Source organism: Chaetura pelagica, unplaced genomic scaffold, assembly GCF_000747805.2.
Source record: "Chaetura pelagica isolate M959 unplaced genomic scaffold, ChaPel_1.0 scaffold55, whole genome shotgun sequence".
NCBI lineage: Eukaryota > Metazoa > Chordata > Aves > Apodiformes > Apodidae > Chaetura > Chaetura pelagica.
The window spans coordinates 3,432,012-3,447,825 of NW_009953571.1; the positions used below are offsets into that span (position 1 = coordinate 3,432,012).

At 45.6% G+C, this 15,814-nt stretch overlaps 1 protein-coding gene across 1 annotated transcript in view; it reads left to right on the forward strand.

The window, feature by feature from the left end:
- Positions 1–15,189, forward strand: part of ARHGAP1 (Rho GTPase activating protein 1) — a 19,636-nt gene extending 4,447 nt beyond the window's left edge. Inside the window, exons 4-13 of the mRNA XM_009999550.1 lie at positions 9,503–9,590; positions 9,820–9,951; positions 10,424–10,510; positions 11,122–11,220; positions 11,956–12,063; positions 13,294–13,370; positions 13,721–13,798; positions 13,941–14,069; positions 14,245–14,348; positions 15,010–15,189. Of these exons, the coding sequence (XP_009997852.1) occupies positions 9,503–9,590; positions 9,820–9,951; positions 10,424–10,510; positions 11,122–11,220; positions 11,956–12,063; positions 13,294–13,370; positions 13,721–13,798; positions 13,941–14,069; positions 14,245–14,348; positions 15,010–15,189 (1,082 nt within the window). The remainder of the gene's footprint in view (positions 1–9,502; positions 9,591–9,819; positions 9,952–10,423; positions 10,511–11,121; positions 11,221–11,955; positions 12,064–13,293; positions 13,371–13,720; positions 13,799–13,940; positions 14,070–14,244; positions 14,349–15,009) is intronic.
- The last annotated feature ends 625 nt before the right edge of the window (positions 15,190–15,814 follow it).

The following is a 15,814-nucleotide window of genomic DNA, read 5'->3' on the forward strand; positions in this document are numbered from 1 at the left end:
AGAGTGCCTGCATTCTGAAAGAGATCCCTTTTCCATTGTGGTTTAAATCTGTGAGTGAGCTCTGTGCTCCTGTTGTGTCTCTGCATTGTGCAGAAGCAGCTCAGAGAAGCTTCTGTTGTTGGCTGCTTCTAGCTTCTTTTCACCAATAGCTGTTTTGTCTGAAAGCCTCTGACTGTCCCCCACACAGAGAACGTGTTGTAATGCCTTTCTTGGCATCTGAAGAACTAGTAGCACAGCTCTGGAGAGGGGATTTGCTGCCATGTAGTTTTGAGACTTGCTGGTGTCTCATCTCTTAGAAGCAGGATTTCTGAAGCTGATCAAAGGGGCCTGAGTGGTAATCTTGGCTCTGGGGTGAAGCTGTCTATTCAGTTTTCTTGGTCAATAATTAATTACGTTAACTCTTTGGAGAATCAGACAGATTGAGCAAACAATCTGGGAAAATCTGGAAAAATCCTATTAAAAGAACTCCAGGGAATCAAAATCTCACAGGAGGATTAAAATGGAGCTGTTTGGATCTAGCTCTACTGACAGGTTGTGCTTGTGCAGTGAACACTTTGCATGCTGAGTCCGAAACAAAATAGCTCCAACCCGGTTCTCTTGTAAATAGTAGCAAATGGCAAGAGATCAATCTGCTGATTTATGAGCTCTCTCTTCTGCGTCCTTCCCTGGTCTGCACTTCAGAGCAGAAGCCTATGGCAAACACTTTCCTTACTGAAATAGATTCTGGGATGATGATGCTATTTTGAGACAAAAGCAGAAGGCTGATTCCTATCTGTGGCCTGAACTCCATGATTCTAGGGATTATCCTTTGTGATCAGAAAAGTATTTGCTTCTTGTGGGATGGGTGCATGGTGTTAATAACTTACTAAAAGCCTAGTTTTGATGACAAAAAGTTAGTGCATTAATTTTCTAGATGACCTTAATTTCTGCTTCAGTTCAAGGTGTGCTGGATTTGCATATCCTGGCTATCTGGCCTAAAGAGGGAAAGTAATATTGAAAAACATTTTGCAGAATTGGTCAGAAAAATAGGGGGTTTTGTTTTGTTTTTCACTTTAAAATAGTGCAGGAGTTTCAGAGATGCTCTCCTTTGTGTCCTATGCTCGTCTCTTCTGGGGACTGGGATCTTCCTGGAAGAGGTTGTCCATGGGGAAGGAGAAGGAAAGTCATTGCTGTCCTGTGCAGTAGTGTGTCACAGGAAGATGGCAGCAAAAGGCATCCAGGCCACAGTTCCAAGGGACTACTATGGCATTATTGGGAAGCCTTACTTTGATTCTGGAATTCACTCCTTTTCTGAAGGAGAGATTATATTCTTCTGCCCATCCTTTCAGACCTGCCTTAAGGTGTGTGTTTCTGAAGTATTTTATGCAGGCTCTGGAGAGGTGTCTGCATGGTTGTGCTCTTTGTGACTCCAAGTTCCTCTTTTTTTGAGCATAATACCAGAAAAACTCATCTTTACATGTGGCTAGAAGCTGGAGCAGAAATGGCTCAATTTTACTGCACAAACCACTTCTGCAAAGTGTGGGGTTTTTTCCTTGCTCACATCACATAACATTTGGAGCAAATGCAGGCTTCTGGTTCAAGGCTCTTGAGGAACTATCCCAAATTTGTAAAGTTTAAGAGTTTCTGTGTCCTCTTACTAATTCTTATATGTCACAGGTGCTGCTTCCGTCTCCTTTGGGGTTGAGGCAGAGTAGGGTGACATAATCTTGGCCTTGAATTTTAGCAGAGGCTGAATTGCAAGAACGTGGCTGATAGCTAATAACAGTCTGAAAGACTATTCTGGAGATGACAGTGCCCACTGGAGACCTGGGGCCTTGTGGGGAGAGCAGGGTTCTTGACAGCTCTCTGCCAACGTGTTCCTTCCTTGTTCTTCTGCCCAGTCCAAACTATTGCTCTTGCCTTTGTGTTCAATACGCAAACCTATAGCTAGGATGTGCATCAGCATTCCCATTTTACACAATAATTGGCTTTCTTCCTTTTGGGGTGAGAAAACCCGAGGCTTAACACAAGATTGGCATATGAAGTGTCTGCTGCTCTAGAGGCTAGAATTTAGTGTAGTAGTTGTCAGAAGAGTGGCCGTGACTATTTATGTCAGCTGTGTAGTCCCTGCCCAGTGACTTGAAAGCTTTGCTGAAGCTCACAGCATGTTTCTGCTAGTTTTTGTGGGAAATGTGGTGTCTCACACCATTAATTAGCAGTTTGCAGGACTGCTCCCACACAGAAGGTGTGATACAGGTGTGCTTAAGACCTGTGATTGAAGTGGGAAAGCAAGGTGGAGAGCTGGGGATGTACGTTCTTATATGTTACCAGTTTGAAACTGCAGTTTCAACAGTGAATATTTTTTCAATGGTGAGTCTGGTACTAAACCTACCAGGCTGTTAATGATTGACACGGAGAAGTAAAATCAGTGTTGGAGCACCAGTAGCTGTTGTTTCACTAAGCAGGCAAAGGTAGAGATGTTGAAAGTATGATACAGTGTGTCTTTGGTGGCTAATGGGCTCAGCAGAGGCCTCTGATAACAACAGTCTCTTTTCCCTTCCATTATGGTGCATTATTATTAGCTCCATTAATACAGGGTGCCTACATTTCTGCTGCTTTTGAGTGTAGCTTCTGGCTTTTACTTTTTTGGTTCAGTTGGGGCTTTTTCTTTTCCCCTCCCTTCTCTTCCTTTCCCTTCCCTTCCCATTTGTATCATATGGGATGATGAGTTGCTTGGGCAACCTGAAACACAAATAAAGGTTCAGTGGAGGAAGGATTAAAAACACTCATGAGGAGAAGGACCTGGGGGTGTTGGTCAATGAAAAACTCAACATGAGTCAGCAATGTGCACTTGCAGCCCAGAAATCCAACTGTACTCTGGGCTGCATTGAAAGAAGTGTGGCCAGCGGGTCGAGGGAGGTGTTTCTGCCCCTCTACTCCACACTTGTGAGACCTCAGCTGGAGTGCTGTGTCCAGTTCTGAAGCCCTCAGCACAGGAAGGACATGGAGCTCTTGGAGCAAGTCCAGAGGAGGGCCACAAAGATGATAAGAGGGCTGGAGCACCTCTGGTATGAAGACAGGCTGAGAGAATTGTGGTTGTTCAGCTTGGAAAAGAGAAGGCTCTGGGGAGACCACATAGCAGCCTTCCAGTATCTGAAGGGGCTACAGAAAAGGTGGGGAGGGACATTTTACCAGGGCTTGTAGTGATAGGATATGGGGTAATGGTTTTAAAATGGAAGAGGGTAGATTTAGTTTAGATGTTAGGAAGAAATTCTTTACTGTTAGGGTGGTGAGACACTGGAACAGATTGCCCAGGGAGATTGTGCATGCCTGGAAGTTTTCATGGCCAGGTTGGACAGGGCTTTGTGCAGCCTGGTCTAGTGGAAGGTGTCCCTGCCCTTGCAGGGGGGTTGGAATAAGATGATCTAGGTCCCTTCCAACCCAAACAATTCTATGAATCTATGATTCTGTAAAATTGGGCTCATCCAAAGGAAGCCCAGCATGTGCACTATGTTTTGACATGCGAGATCAAGGGAATGGAGAGTTTCTAAGGGATTCTAAGTTTCTAAGGGAGACTAACAGAATGGGGTGTTTCTCTCTAGAGCCCTGCTCTGCTTGGGCTCCTATCTTGATAGGCCCATGTGGGTCTGTTGACTGTATACCTGTGGGAGTAAAATAAAGGGGCTGGAAGTGGCAATAAATGCCTTCATAGACCCCTCCATGCCCAGAGGTGTGTGTGTGCTTGTTTTTTGGTGTGGGGTTTTTTTTTAATAATTCAGAATTATTTTTTTTAAAAAAAGCTGTGGGTGTGTTGAAGATATAAATTGTTCCCATCTTCAGCTTCTTGGTGAAACTTAGCTTATTGCAAAACATTATGTTGGATGTGTTATTCATACAGTATGATGCCATTCTCTACGAAGGGAAGTTGTTCTCAAGGACCTTCACACTTCTGAAGTTGGCCAAAGGGATTTGACATTCAGAATTAGTTATGCTTAACCCTTTTTAAAGTGGCAGTGTGGCAGTTGCCATTTTGGTGATTGGAGAAGTGTAACAGGAAGGGCCAGAAACTTAACTGCAATTCTACAGAATTAGTTCCAAATTCATGACAGATATTCTGGAATCAGTGGTTGCTGCTGCCACCTCTAACTGTTGGATAGATTGCTTCAGAGAGGAGCATGGGAGGAAGATGAAATAGAATGAGCTTGACTGCAGCAAGACATCTAAATGCATCCCAGTGGCAATATGGCTAGATTTGGAGACTTCATACTCCAGAATAAGCTTGGCTTGCTATAACTTTGTTTCTGTTCCTCCAGACCAGGGTGCACTTGATGGGGCCCAACCAGGTAGGTAGATTTTTTATGACACTTAACATTTGGTACTGTAGATCATGGTATTCCTTTAGCATGATTGTGGCCTGTAGCTGGACTGTCTCAGGGAAGCCCAAACTTTGCTCAGCCTTCCGCTGCACTGGCAACTTTCCAGGAGTCCAAAGGCTGCACAAAATTATCATCTGAGGGCTGCACCTCTGCCTTGGGTGCAGCAGAATCATCTGAGCCAAATTTGGCATGTGGGCTTTACTTTAGGCACTCTGGGGCTCTTGGGTCTGAGTGTAAAACCTGTTCCTCTTCTGTCATGGTGGTGGCCTGCTTGGGACTAGTTCAGTTTGAACTCAGATTTACCTCCTTGTCATGTGGGCTTTGGAAGTTCATCCTAGGATTGCTTCCTGTTCCTTCATATGATCTGCTGCTGTGCTCAAGTGCTGAGCAGTTGGCAGTTACACTAGATTTTCCAGCGGAAAGTGATTGGTATCTATTTCTTCTCCATTTGGCTTCAGAGATGTTGTGTTTTGGTAACTCATTCCTTATTTTAGCTTGAAGCTGTGCTAGACTGTGCTTGCTGAGCATTTGTTAGTACTCTCTGGACTTCGGTCCCAAGCCTTAAGAATTTGACTCCTGGTGCTTACACACTTCTCAATGTAGATGAAGACTTCCTTTGGTGTGATATTCTTTCTACTGTTTCTGAACAGCAGGCCAAGACCTTTGTGCAGGCCGTGGAAATGTTGATCCTCACTGCCTCATTGTGTGGCCTCTTCTCCCCCATTTGTCATGCTCTGAGGCATCCTCCCATTTTGCATTCTTTAATCTGTCCCTCCAGTTAAGAGCTATAGTCACTTGGTAAGGAAGGGTTTATGATTCTGGCAGTGTTTGAATATTGAGAATATCTAGATGGAAGGTGTCGTGTATTAAAATACTTCTATGTTGAGGTCCTTACCTTCTTTTCCTGAGAGGCTAAATCCATTTTGGAGTTAAACAGGCAGCTAAAACACTGCCCTTGAACACTGCTGAGCTATGTCATAAGTTTGGCAGGAACCTGAAGTTACATTAGAGAGTTTTTTTAATGACAGTGGCTCTGATAAACATCCAAAGCTCTGTGAAACTTGTGTAGTAATGTTCCAGAATTATGTAGTGGTGTCCTTTCCTTGATTCTGAATTCTGCTAACTTTGCTGTTTTAGCAATAACACTAGTTTGGGTGGCAGGTTTTATCTATCAGCATTCTCTTGGTGTCAAAGAACCAGTATATTCCCGCTTGACTCTTTTGTCATGATAGGCCCTCAGACAAAGATACCTGATCAAGGTAGGAACAGAGTCCCTGGACTGCAGTTCTGCTGCCAGTGAGTAGTATGACAGCTTCCCATCATAGAATAAAGGCTAACGGATGTATTTCAGGATAAATACCTAGAAAAAGATAGTAGGATTTGCAAGTCAAGCATGTATTTTCCATTTTGGCTGTACAGAATCATTTAATTGACAGTCCTGTCTCAATAAAGTACTTGATATGAATTTGTGCTCTGACACATTTGTATTGCTGCACGTTTCCATTTGAAACATTAGCCTCAGTTTTTCAACTTCTGCCCTTTTAGAAGTATGGTCCTGCACTGGTGGCTTGGAACCACAGCAATGATGTTGCTTGCACTTTGTCTCAGAAATGCACTGGAAGTGCTGCTTTTTAGGTGGGAGGACGAATATGTTTGGGCCTTAAAAGCACCATAACAATGCTCAGGAGAATTAGCATGTCCATCAGTACTACAACTTACTGTCTCTTTTAGATGAGCTGTCTTGACTGGAGAGGCTTTGCATATTGACTACAGTCTTGCTCTTTGTTGTTAAAAAAAATAATAAAATCTGAATTAGATACTATAGGGAGGTAGTTTAATTCCAGTGTAGACTGAAAATATTTTTTATGTATGAATTTACAAAGGTATGCACATTGTTGGAGCACTCTGTGAGTACTGATAGTATATAGTTGCTTTATTATTGGTTTGTTGTTAACTATTGAGCATTCCTCATCTGGGAGAGGTAGGAGCCAGCCTAGGAAGCTGAGCGGTGATTACTTCATGGTCTCTAGTTGTGTGCAATGGAAACTTTAGCTATTTGCAATTGTAAACAGGGGATGAAAACCTAGATACATGAGATTAATATTGCAAACAGGAAAGCAAACAGTACAGGGATGGAGCATCTGGGAGAGATCAAATGCGATAAGAATCTGTTCAGTAGGAGACAGAGAGGCCACCTGCAGGCAGCTTCCTCCAACAGCCAAGAATGCACGGAATGGGCTTTAGGTTCTTGTTTATAAATTAAAACAACTGATGGTTCAGCTTTGCTGAATTTTGAATTCTGTCATGTCTGGAGGAACCAGGCAGTTCTGATATATGTGAGTGGAAGTAAGATTGGTAGGTGGTTGTTTTGAAAGTGTCTGTATTGGCAGGTTGAGCTCAGTGCAATGAAACTCGAGTGAAACCCAGAAATCAGTAATGGATGTGCTGACTCCCGTGTAGGCCTCACACATAAAGTCATTCTTATTTCGAAGGCAAAATGGGTCACTCCTTTGTCAGTCAGGCAGAGGACTGTAGATTATCTTTTGGTATACTTGGCCCTGGTAATTATCTGGGGAAACATGCCATCTCCCTTTCAGCAGAATTGTGGATTGTCGGTTCTTTCTTTACTAGGGATTCCTGAGCTTTTTACCAAGGCTATGTAAGGAATGGGGTGCTATACTTTGCATAGGCCCTGCCATAGGCTTTCCTGTTATTCCAGAGGCAGGTGTTTAAGCTATGTGGTGCCTGACTTGTGACTTGTCAGGTCTGGAAATCAGTGCACAGGAGCCTGAGGTGAGTGGGTGGCCACCCACAGCATAACATGAACATGTGTGCGGCAGTTCTTCACAACCAAGGTCTGCCTTGACCAAGCTTGCGGTCTGCTTCTGACCCTCAGGCCATCCACTCTGGTGTGAAATGCAGCCTCCCAGCTAACTGAAGATAGCACCTATTCTGACTTGAGAATAGAGCTATGATCTGCAAAGATCTGTAGTCTTTCTGGCCATTCTTTTTCATCAGTGCAAAACTAAACAGATTCTCAGATGCTGTCATCTTCTTGCTGCTCTGTGCAGGCAGGATGCTTTGTCTTCCAGATGGAAACACGAGTGGCCTGAGACCACTGGGAAGAACTGCAATATACCATATTCCCTGCCCAGGATTTTGGAGCCTGCACCTTTGTTTTATATATAGCTTATGTGTATTAGACCCAGCCCTAAAGCTCATAGCAAGAAACTCATGGCTAGGCAGAGAATGGGCTACCGTGGGATATGCAATGTAATGTTGGTCTTGTGGCCTGGCTGTGACTGTATCTGGTTGTTCCAGAAGAGCCTTGCATCGCTCTCTCCTAGTCCTGCATCCTGGGTCATGTGTCCTTCCCAATTGCTCCTTACTTCTGCATGTATATGTCAATGTGATGGCCTATGCCACCCCTTTCCTGGTCTGTACCTAGTGCTGCCTCAGTGTTCCTAGTTTTTGTAGAGGTTCTGGCTTGCGTGCCTTAGAAAATTCTGTCTCTTGTGTTGTCTGGTGAGTGACTTGAAAAGGGTACTTGGGAGGGGAAAACGTAGGTGAAGAAGTAGCAAGAGCATCTGTTCTTCTGGCCAGGATGGGGGTAAAAGAAGGTTAGTGGCATATTACTGTTGTGGCTGGTGTATGCAATCTCTCTGGCTGCCATCTGCAGCACCAGCTAGTCATCTGTGACTAACAGGCAGTGTTCCCAGAAACCTCAGGTTTGCTGTTCCAGGGTTCAGTTTGAGATCTCAGTTTCTGGACAGCAAGTATAACCAAGTGGTAGTTGAGGGCCAGAGCCCATGAAAAGGTGAGGAAATGGCTACATGCTCTCACTATTGTAAATCAATGTAGGGGAAAGGATATCTTTCAAGAGGGATGACATATTGCAGGGCTGTCCTGCATACATAGCAATTCTTGCTGCTTTTCTGTGCTGTGGTCTGTATGGGATGGTTGTCCTGTAGGGGAGAAAAGAGGGTGTTGTTGAGTGTAATCCCAGTAGTCCTTTCCGCAGCTTCATGCTCCAGGAAAGATGGGAAGACTTTAACCCTTCACACTAAAGGAACCAGTTAATCACCACTGAGTGCTAACAAGCAAGTCATCCTTATGGAAATTGACTGGGTGTTGTGTCTGGGAGGGAACGGGACTTTTGCTTCAACTCCATATGTCCAAAAGATTTGTGACCTGGTTCTTACTTGTCTAAATCTCGCCATTCCCCTGGCATGTCTGCTAAGCTTGTCCATGCCCATCTGCTTGGGTTTTGTTCATGCAGCTGACGTATGTCTGTCTACTGGCAGAAGTCCACTGATGTATGAAGACTTGCTTTGGGGAAAACTTGGCTTGTTGTCTACAAAGACTGGAGAGGTAGCTGGGAATGTCTTGCCTGAGATGAAGATGCTTTATGAGATGTTTAGCTCTAGTGTAATGGGGACTGTTTTCTGCTGAGTTTTTGCATAAGATGCTTTGTTGTGCTGCACTTTGGAGATTCTTCCAGCTCAGGCTGGAAAAATATCTCTGTGGATGGAAAATCTAGGAAACAGTGAACAGCTTGTTTGGCAGTCCTTCTGGAGAATCCAGCAGCCCTGCTTAGTCCATCTGTAGAAGAGGCTTATAATGATGTTTGCTTCTCATCTCTGGGATGTGGCTGGGACTGCCTTATTTCTAGGAGTTTCTTGGTTTCCAGTGTATGAAATGGCTTTGTACTGTGTGTGGGAATAAGCTCCAGGTGAAGCAAGAAACAAATGCACCAGACCACAAGCAGTTACTCTGGGACTATGTGTAGGAGTGGTTATTGTGCCTGTGGGGGGCAATGCTCTGAGCACTCTGCTCTGTCCTTGAAGTGTCCATCCCTACATGCCTTGAGGCATCTCAGCTTCCAATCCTTCCCCTTCATTCACGGCTGGAGCATGGACTCTGTTCTCTATTTGCATTGTTGACTTGCCAGATCCTTGGTGTTCAGGGTTCTGCTTCCATATTAGGCCCATGGTAACTGCTGAAAATAAGGTTTGGCTCTGCTGGCGGCTGTGGCAATCCTGACTTCTGCCTTGTCATGGTGGTGTCCCATTCTCAGTTTACCCCTTGCTGCCAAGACCACAACGTATTCCTTAAAATCCCTGTAATCTCTGGCATTTCATCTGCAGGTGATGACAAATATGGAAGGAAAGTAATTTTGTTCAGTGCCTGTCGAATGCCACCAAGTCATCAACTTGATCATGTGAAACTGCTGGGGTGAGTAGAGTGTTGGGAGGCTGCTGTTAACTTCTTAAGCCTGATATAATGCCTGAGTGCTGGAGTCCTGGAATGGGAGTGATCTGCATTAGCTTCTTTAGCTGGACTTGTCCTCCCAGAAGTGCTCACCTTCGTTACTGGGGATAAAAGTCCTCTGTTATGGCACACAAAAATGGGTCCTAAAGGGAGGAAAAGCCTCGAAGTGAGTTCAGCAGTTGTTTCTTCTCAGGTACCTGAAATTCACACTGGACCAGTATGTGGAGAGTGATTACACACTGGTGTACCTGCACCATGGCCTGACCAGTGAGAACAAGCCATCCCTGAGCTGGCTGCGGGATGCCTACAGGGAATTTGATCGCAAGTAAGTAAGGCTGCACCAAGCAAGGACATAACATTATGCTGCCTGACAGAGGAGATCTTCACCAGGCCCCCTGTGTAGCCTGGTGATCATAATTTACTATCACTTATTTCTGCTGCTTGTGGAGGTGGGTTGTTGTTTAATGCAGGCTGAATCACAGGATAAACAGCTCCTTCTGTAGTTACATCCTTTAGGCCAATAGGCAAGCAGCAAAACCAGGACCCAGTGCAAGTATGTCAGCCCCACATCAGCTTTCTGGTGAGGCTGCTCACTACTCTCAGTGAATCTTGGAATACAGCAGAACATGCCCTTAGGTTGCTGACACAGCTATGAAGCATGGGAGAGCAGAAGCTGTGGGTGCTTGGGAGTGGTGAGGTTCAGTGCAAAAGGAATGGAGCACCCGGGGTGCCTTAATCTTATGAAAAGGGTGGTTACTCTGCTTGAAGTGCAGCTCATCCTTAGCTTCTCTTGGCAGGTACAAGAAGAACATCAAAGCTTTGTATATTGTACACCCAACCATGTTCATCAAGACTCTGCTGATTCTCTTCAAGCCTCTGATCAGGTAGGAGGCACTATAAGAGGCTCACCCACATCCTTACACTGCAGGGGAATAATGGGGTGTTTTCAGTGGGGTACAAGATGAGTCCAGGCTGCCCAGCCCACCCTGGAGTCTCTCTATGCTATCTTTTCCTGTTTCTGAGTTCAGAAATACTCAGACTCAAAAAGTACTGTTTTGGGAAGCTAGAGATTGCAGCTCTGTGCTTCTCTCTTTCTATTCAGCCAAACAGAAGTATTGCAGGCTAATCATGAATAAGGAAGTGAGAGTATCAATCCAAACTATATTTAATTCATGGTGTTGATGCTGAAATTCTAACTCTGTAAAACAGTTGATAACAATACTTCCTCCAGTCTACTGCTGAATTTAGCAAGGAGAAGGCCAGCATTTTAGGGAGCCTGCTGCTGCTTGGGCTTCTAATGTGACTTGGAAGGTCTTTACATCTCCTGGTAAGATATATTAAGTTGAAGAGCTGTGTGGGTGGCATCTCTGCTGCTCAGCCATACCTGCCTCTTTGGCCCGTTGATATCTTTTGCAGACCTCCTTGCCCATAAAAAGTCCATTCTGATCCTGGATTTCCTGATTCCTCACATACCTGCTTTTCTCTTGTTTTTCAGCTTTAAGTTTGGACGAAAAATTTTTTATGTGAACTTCCTTAGTGAGCTGGAGGAGTATGTGAAGCTGGAACAGTTGGGGATCCCAAGCCAAGTGCTGAAGTGAGAATGCTACCTGTCTCCCATTTGCTTAGGGCTCTGTGGGAGGGGACTTTTCTGAAGGAATGGCAAGAGGAGGGAGAGATTGTTTCACTCAGGCAGTGATTTTGAAAGGAGTAGTGACAGATTGCCTTAAAGACCATTGTTTCTCTTCATGTTCCTTTCCTGCATGTCCTTGGCCCTGGCATCCAGTTCTGCCCTTGAGTTAAAAATCCTCTTCCAATCCTTGCTTCTCCCAACTCATCCCTCAGGCTTCCTGTAAGCTGCTGACCTTCATACTGACCTGGAGCTCATGGTGCACATCTGCTGCATCTGTGCACCTACTTTCCTCACTGTGCAGTTCAGCTTGTCTCTGGGGCTTCCCAAAGTTCCCATAAACTCTGTCCTACCAAGCTGATACCCTATCCCTCACACACACACATGCAACTGTCTCATCACAAGCAATGCTGTCCTGGTCTCCTTCCCATTCTCTCTGTCATCCTCAGCTACTCCAGTTTCTGATTCCAGGTGGATATTCCTTTTTCCCTGTTTTTTGGTGGTTTTTTTTTTCTGGTAAGCAGATGTTTGTTCTTGTTGCCCCTGTTCTCCAGAGCTGCTTGTCCTGTTTTTGCATAGGTGGAACCTATCAAGCTAGGTGGAGCTGTTACCAGTGGGTGTGCAGTGGGTCAGATACAGTGCTGGGTGCATGCTCCTTCTGGGAGGCTGAGTGGCTTTTTACTAGTCTGTGTTTTGCTGCAGATATGATGAATATCTGAGATCCCTGCAGAAGCCTTCACAAGTGCCCCAGAGGTCAATACCTCCACGCCCACCACTGCCAAACCAACAGTTTGGAGTCTCGCTCCAGCAGTGAGTATCTCTGGATTGTTTTGCTTTTGCCCTGACTTGCTTGATATGAGATCACTGTATTTCTAACTGAACAGTTGCAAAAGTGGCTGTAAGTTTTCTTGCAGTACAGACTTCCTACAAAGCTTTAATCATTCTTCTGAGGAACTCTGCAGTCATGTCCAGATCCTGAGTGACTCAGTTCAGTTCCACCCTCTTAATTCCCCAGCTAGATTGTATCTAAACTAGGATGAGATTGTTTCTTCAGCTAAGGGTCACTAAGGGAGGAGCAAAATAAGGGTCATGGAGATGGCTTTATGTTGCTAGAAACTTCTGGAAGCAAAGGAAGTTTGTGGGAGGCTTATGGAAATGTCTTTAGGGTTATGCTGTTTTGACTGAGCAGAGCTGGAGATCTTTCTTAGTTTTTTCCATATCTTAAATTCTATTTTAAAAGCACTTCTATTCACTCTTGTACTGATTGCCAGCCCCCATTCCTGCATGGTGACATAGGCAAACAGACATTGCAAAGGGCCAGTGATACCAGCTAAGTGTTGAAGGTATTTTTAACTTTGAGTGTGATTTTTGCCTCCCTGGGGAATGAGGAGGAGCCAGTACTGTGTGGCCAAACAGATCCTCTGAAAACAATCTGGGAACACATTCCTGTGCTTCAGCACAACATCTCCAAATGTAACCCCTGTGGTGCTGTGTGCCTGAGCTTGTCGGTAGCATGAGAGGGGTGAACAGCTCCATGTTATTAAGTGGTATAGACAATTGAATGTGAGGGTGGCAGCAAACACCTTGGTATCACAGGATCTTCCCTGTCAGTCATTGGGTTGATATATCTTCTCTTACGGGAGGGAAATGGGTAAACCTACCCCATTTATATTTCTCTCATGTCACCTTCTTTCTGCCCTTGCTCTTACAGGCAAGGAAGAAGGAAGCTTGAGCCTTTTCACCTGATTGATAACTAGCAGCCTTGGCTTCTTGGAACCCCTTTGCCCTGGCAGCTACATGCTATGATATTTACAGAAGATAGGGGAATATTCCTGTGGTGTAGTAATGAGCTCATAATTCCTCCAGTGAATGATGTATCATGGTGGGTGAAGAGGAGAGAGGTCTGGAATAATGGCTAAAGCAGGGACTGGGATAGCAAGATCCTATGTGGTAGAGCCTGTGTGTGCAGCTTCAAGACTTGGGGGCTGCATGCAGGGCAAGGAAGACCAGTAATTTGTAACCTTTTCTCTCTTCCCACAGTCTCAGGGAGAAGAACCCTGATCAGTCTCCTGTTCCTCTGGTGGTCAGAGACACCACTGCTTATTTGCAGAAGCATGGTAAGTGCTCAGGGAAAGCTGAAGATCAGTGTGTGGTAAGACACAGAAGAACAGCAGTGTAGAATAAGGTGTAAAGGCCTGAACTAGCTGAGTTAGCTTTCAAGAGAGATTGTGCAGGGCTGAGGGTATGTCTTGTCTTCCAGTTGTCTGTAGTCCCACTTGTGTAACAGTAGCAAAATGTTCCTTGTATCCTTTGCCTGGTAGCAGAAGCAGAAAGAATGGCTGTACTCTGAAAAAATGGGCTTGTTGACATCTGTCTGAATGCCCCACAGCTTGGACTTATGATTGTTAAGACGAACATTTTCAGAGACTCATGTGGGTGACCTTCTCCATCTGCTCTCACTTCACAGCTCTCACTACAGAGGGGATTTTCCGCAGATCGGCAAATACGCAGGTTGTCAGGGAGGTCCAGCAAAAATACAACATGGGTAAGTATCCAAATGCAGCAGAGCCCCTCTCATCCCCTAATGACTACTGTACAGCTGGAACTGTGTTGGAACTAGTCCCATTCTTTGGAGAAGGACCTGCTTTGGCCAGTGAGCACTGAATCCTTCTGCTCTGTCTTCTCAGGCATGCCTGTGGATTTCCAGCAGTATGAAGATGTCCACCTCCCTGCTGTGATTCTCAAGACCTTCTTGAGGGAGCTGCCTGAGCCTCTCCTCACTTTTGGCCTCTACAGCCATGTTGTCAACTTCCAGAGTGAGTTCTAACAAGAGTGTGCTACTCCCTGGATGTTGCACTGGTCAAGGGCAAAGATACCTTCAGAGGGGGCAGTCCTGCTTGGGATACCCTGTGACTGAAAACAGAGTTTTCATCAGGGTTGGTGCTGAGGGTTCCTTATGGATCTACTTGTCCTTTTTCTCTTGATTTTCAGGTGTGGAGGAGGTGAATCGTGTGGCTGTTGTTCGCAAAACACTCCAGACTCTGCCAGAAGAAAACTATGAAGTGCTCCATTTACTGACAGCCTTTCTGGTGCAGGTGAGCTAGTTTTCTAGTTCAGTTGCTAGTGTCCTGAATCAGTTTTTTGACTGCCTGCTCCCTCTTTTCCTTTGAGAGGAAGTGGGTCTCAAGCTTGGAAATCGCTTTTCTTTACCTTCTGTTCTTGTTATACAGAGATCAAGAATGGTCATGATGAACCAGCCTAAGCAGTTGCTTCTTATAACACTGGGAGGTGCAGGTGGGCATTAAGCCTGTATGGTCTGTACCAGGAAGGCTGAAAAGCTCCCCAGGGTGGATGTACAACTGCAAAATATCTGAGTAGAAGATTAGACTAGAAAGAGGGGTCTCAGATCCATCCTACAGAACTTTCTGCTGCCAGGGAAGCCACTGCAAGGCTATTCTTGCAAGAGGGAAGATCGTTTAGTTAGAATGGTGATTTGGACTGTAGAGATACTGGCTCACAGTGCTCTTGGGCCTATTGACAGGATATGGCCTGGTGCTTAAGCCATAGTTACAAATGGCAAGATATTGCTCCTCACTGCTGGATCACATGTTTCCCCCAGCCATCTTCTGGCACTGGGTCTTCAGCTTCTGTCCTGTTTTCCCTTGGGAGTGTGTCAGGTCTGGCTCTGGGGAGGGTGAAGGGCAGCTGCTGTGTTGTTCTGGAGGATTCACACTGATTTCTTTCCTTCTGACATAGGTCTCTGATCACAGTGACAGAAACAAGATGACAAACACCAACCTGGCAGTTGTGTTTGGCCCAAATCTGCTGTGGGCCAAAGATGTAGCCATTACCTTAAAAGCCATCAACCCCATCAATACCTTTACTAAGTTCCTGCTCGACCACCAGAAGGAGCTCTTTGAGAATGTGGAGGCCTGAAACCAGGCCAGCACACTGTGCCCACCTTCCCATCTTCTTTCCCACCTTGTCTTGGAGCTGTGACCAAGCTGCCTCCAGTGCAAAGGGACCGTTGATCCTCTGGGTGATGAGCAGAGTGAGGGCTGTGGAGATGGTGGAGAAGGTGTGTAAATAGATGAGCAGGAGACCTGCTGCTCCAGATGGGGAGGGGAGCTGTTCTCCCAGCTGCTGAGAGTGGAGCCCTAACCCACCTGCCAGTCTGTGCAGCACCTCCAGGGCTCATCACCAGTCTGCTGCCCTATCAGATTATCTGCCTTCCTTTCCTCCTTCCCTCCCATGCAGTTTTTCTGCCCTCCTGGTCCCTTCCTCAGCAAAGATTTCTTTTGTTTAAGCTCCCAACAGCCCCAGCTCACCCCTCCTTGCCACAGCTGGGCTGTCTGGGCTAGGGCAAGCTTGCTGGGTTTGGTGGCAGAGATGTTCTTGATGCCAGTGCCATCTCTCAGCACTGAATGTGCATCCTGCCTTTCCCCAGTGGCACCTAAAGCAGGGAAGGGAGCCAGGCAGCCCTTGTGCTTCAGGTAGCAGCATTTCCTGCACTTGCAAACCCCATGCTTTTAGCAGGCAAGTGAAGGACAGGCTTATGGCA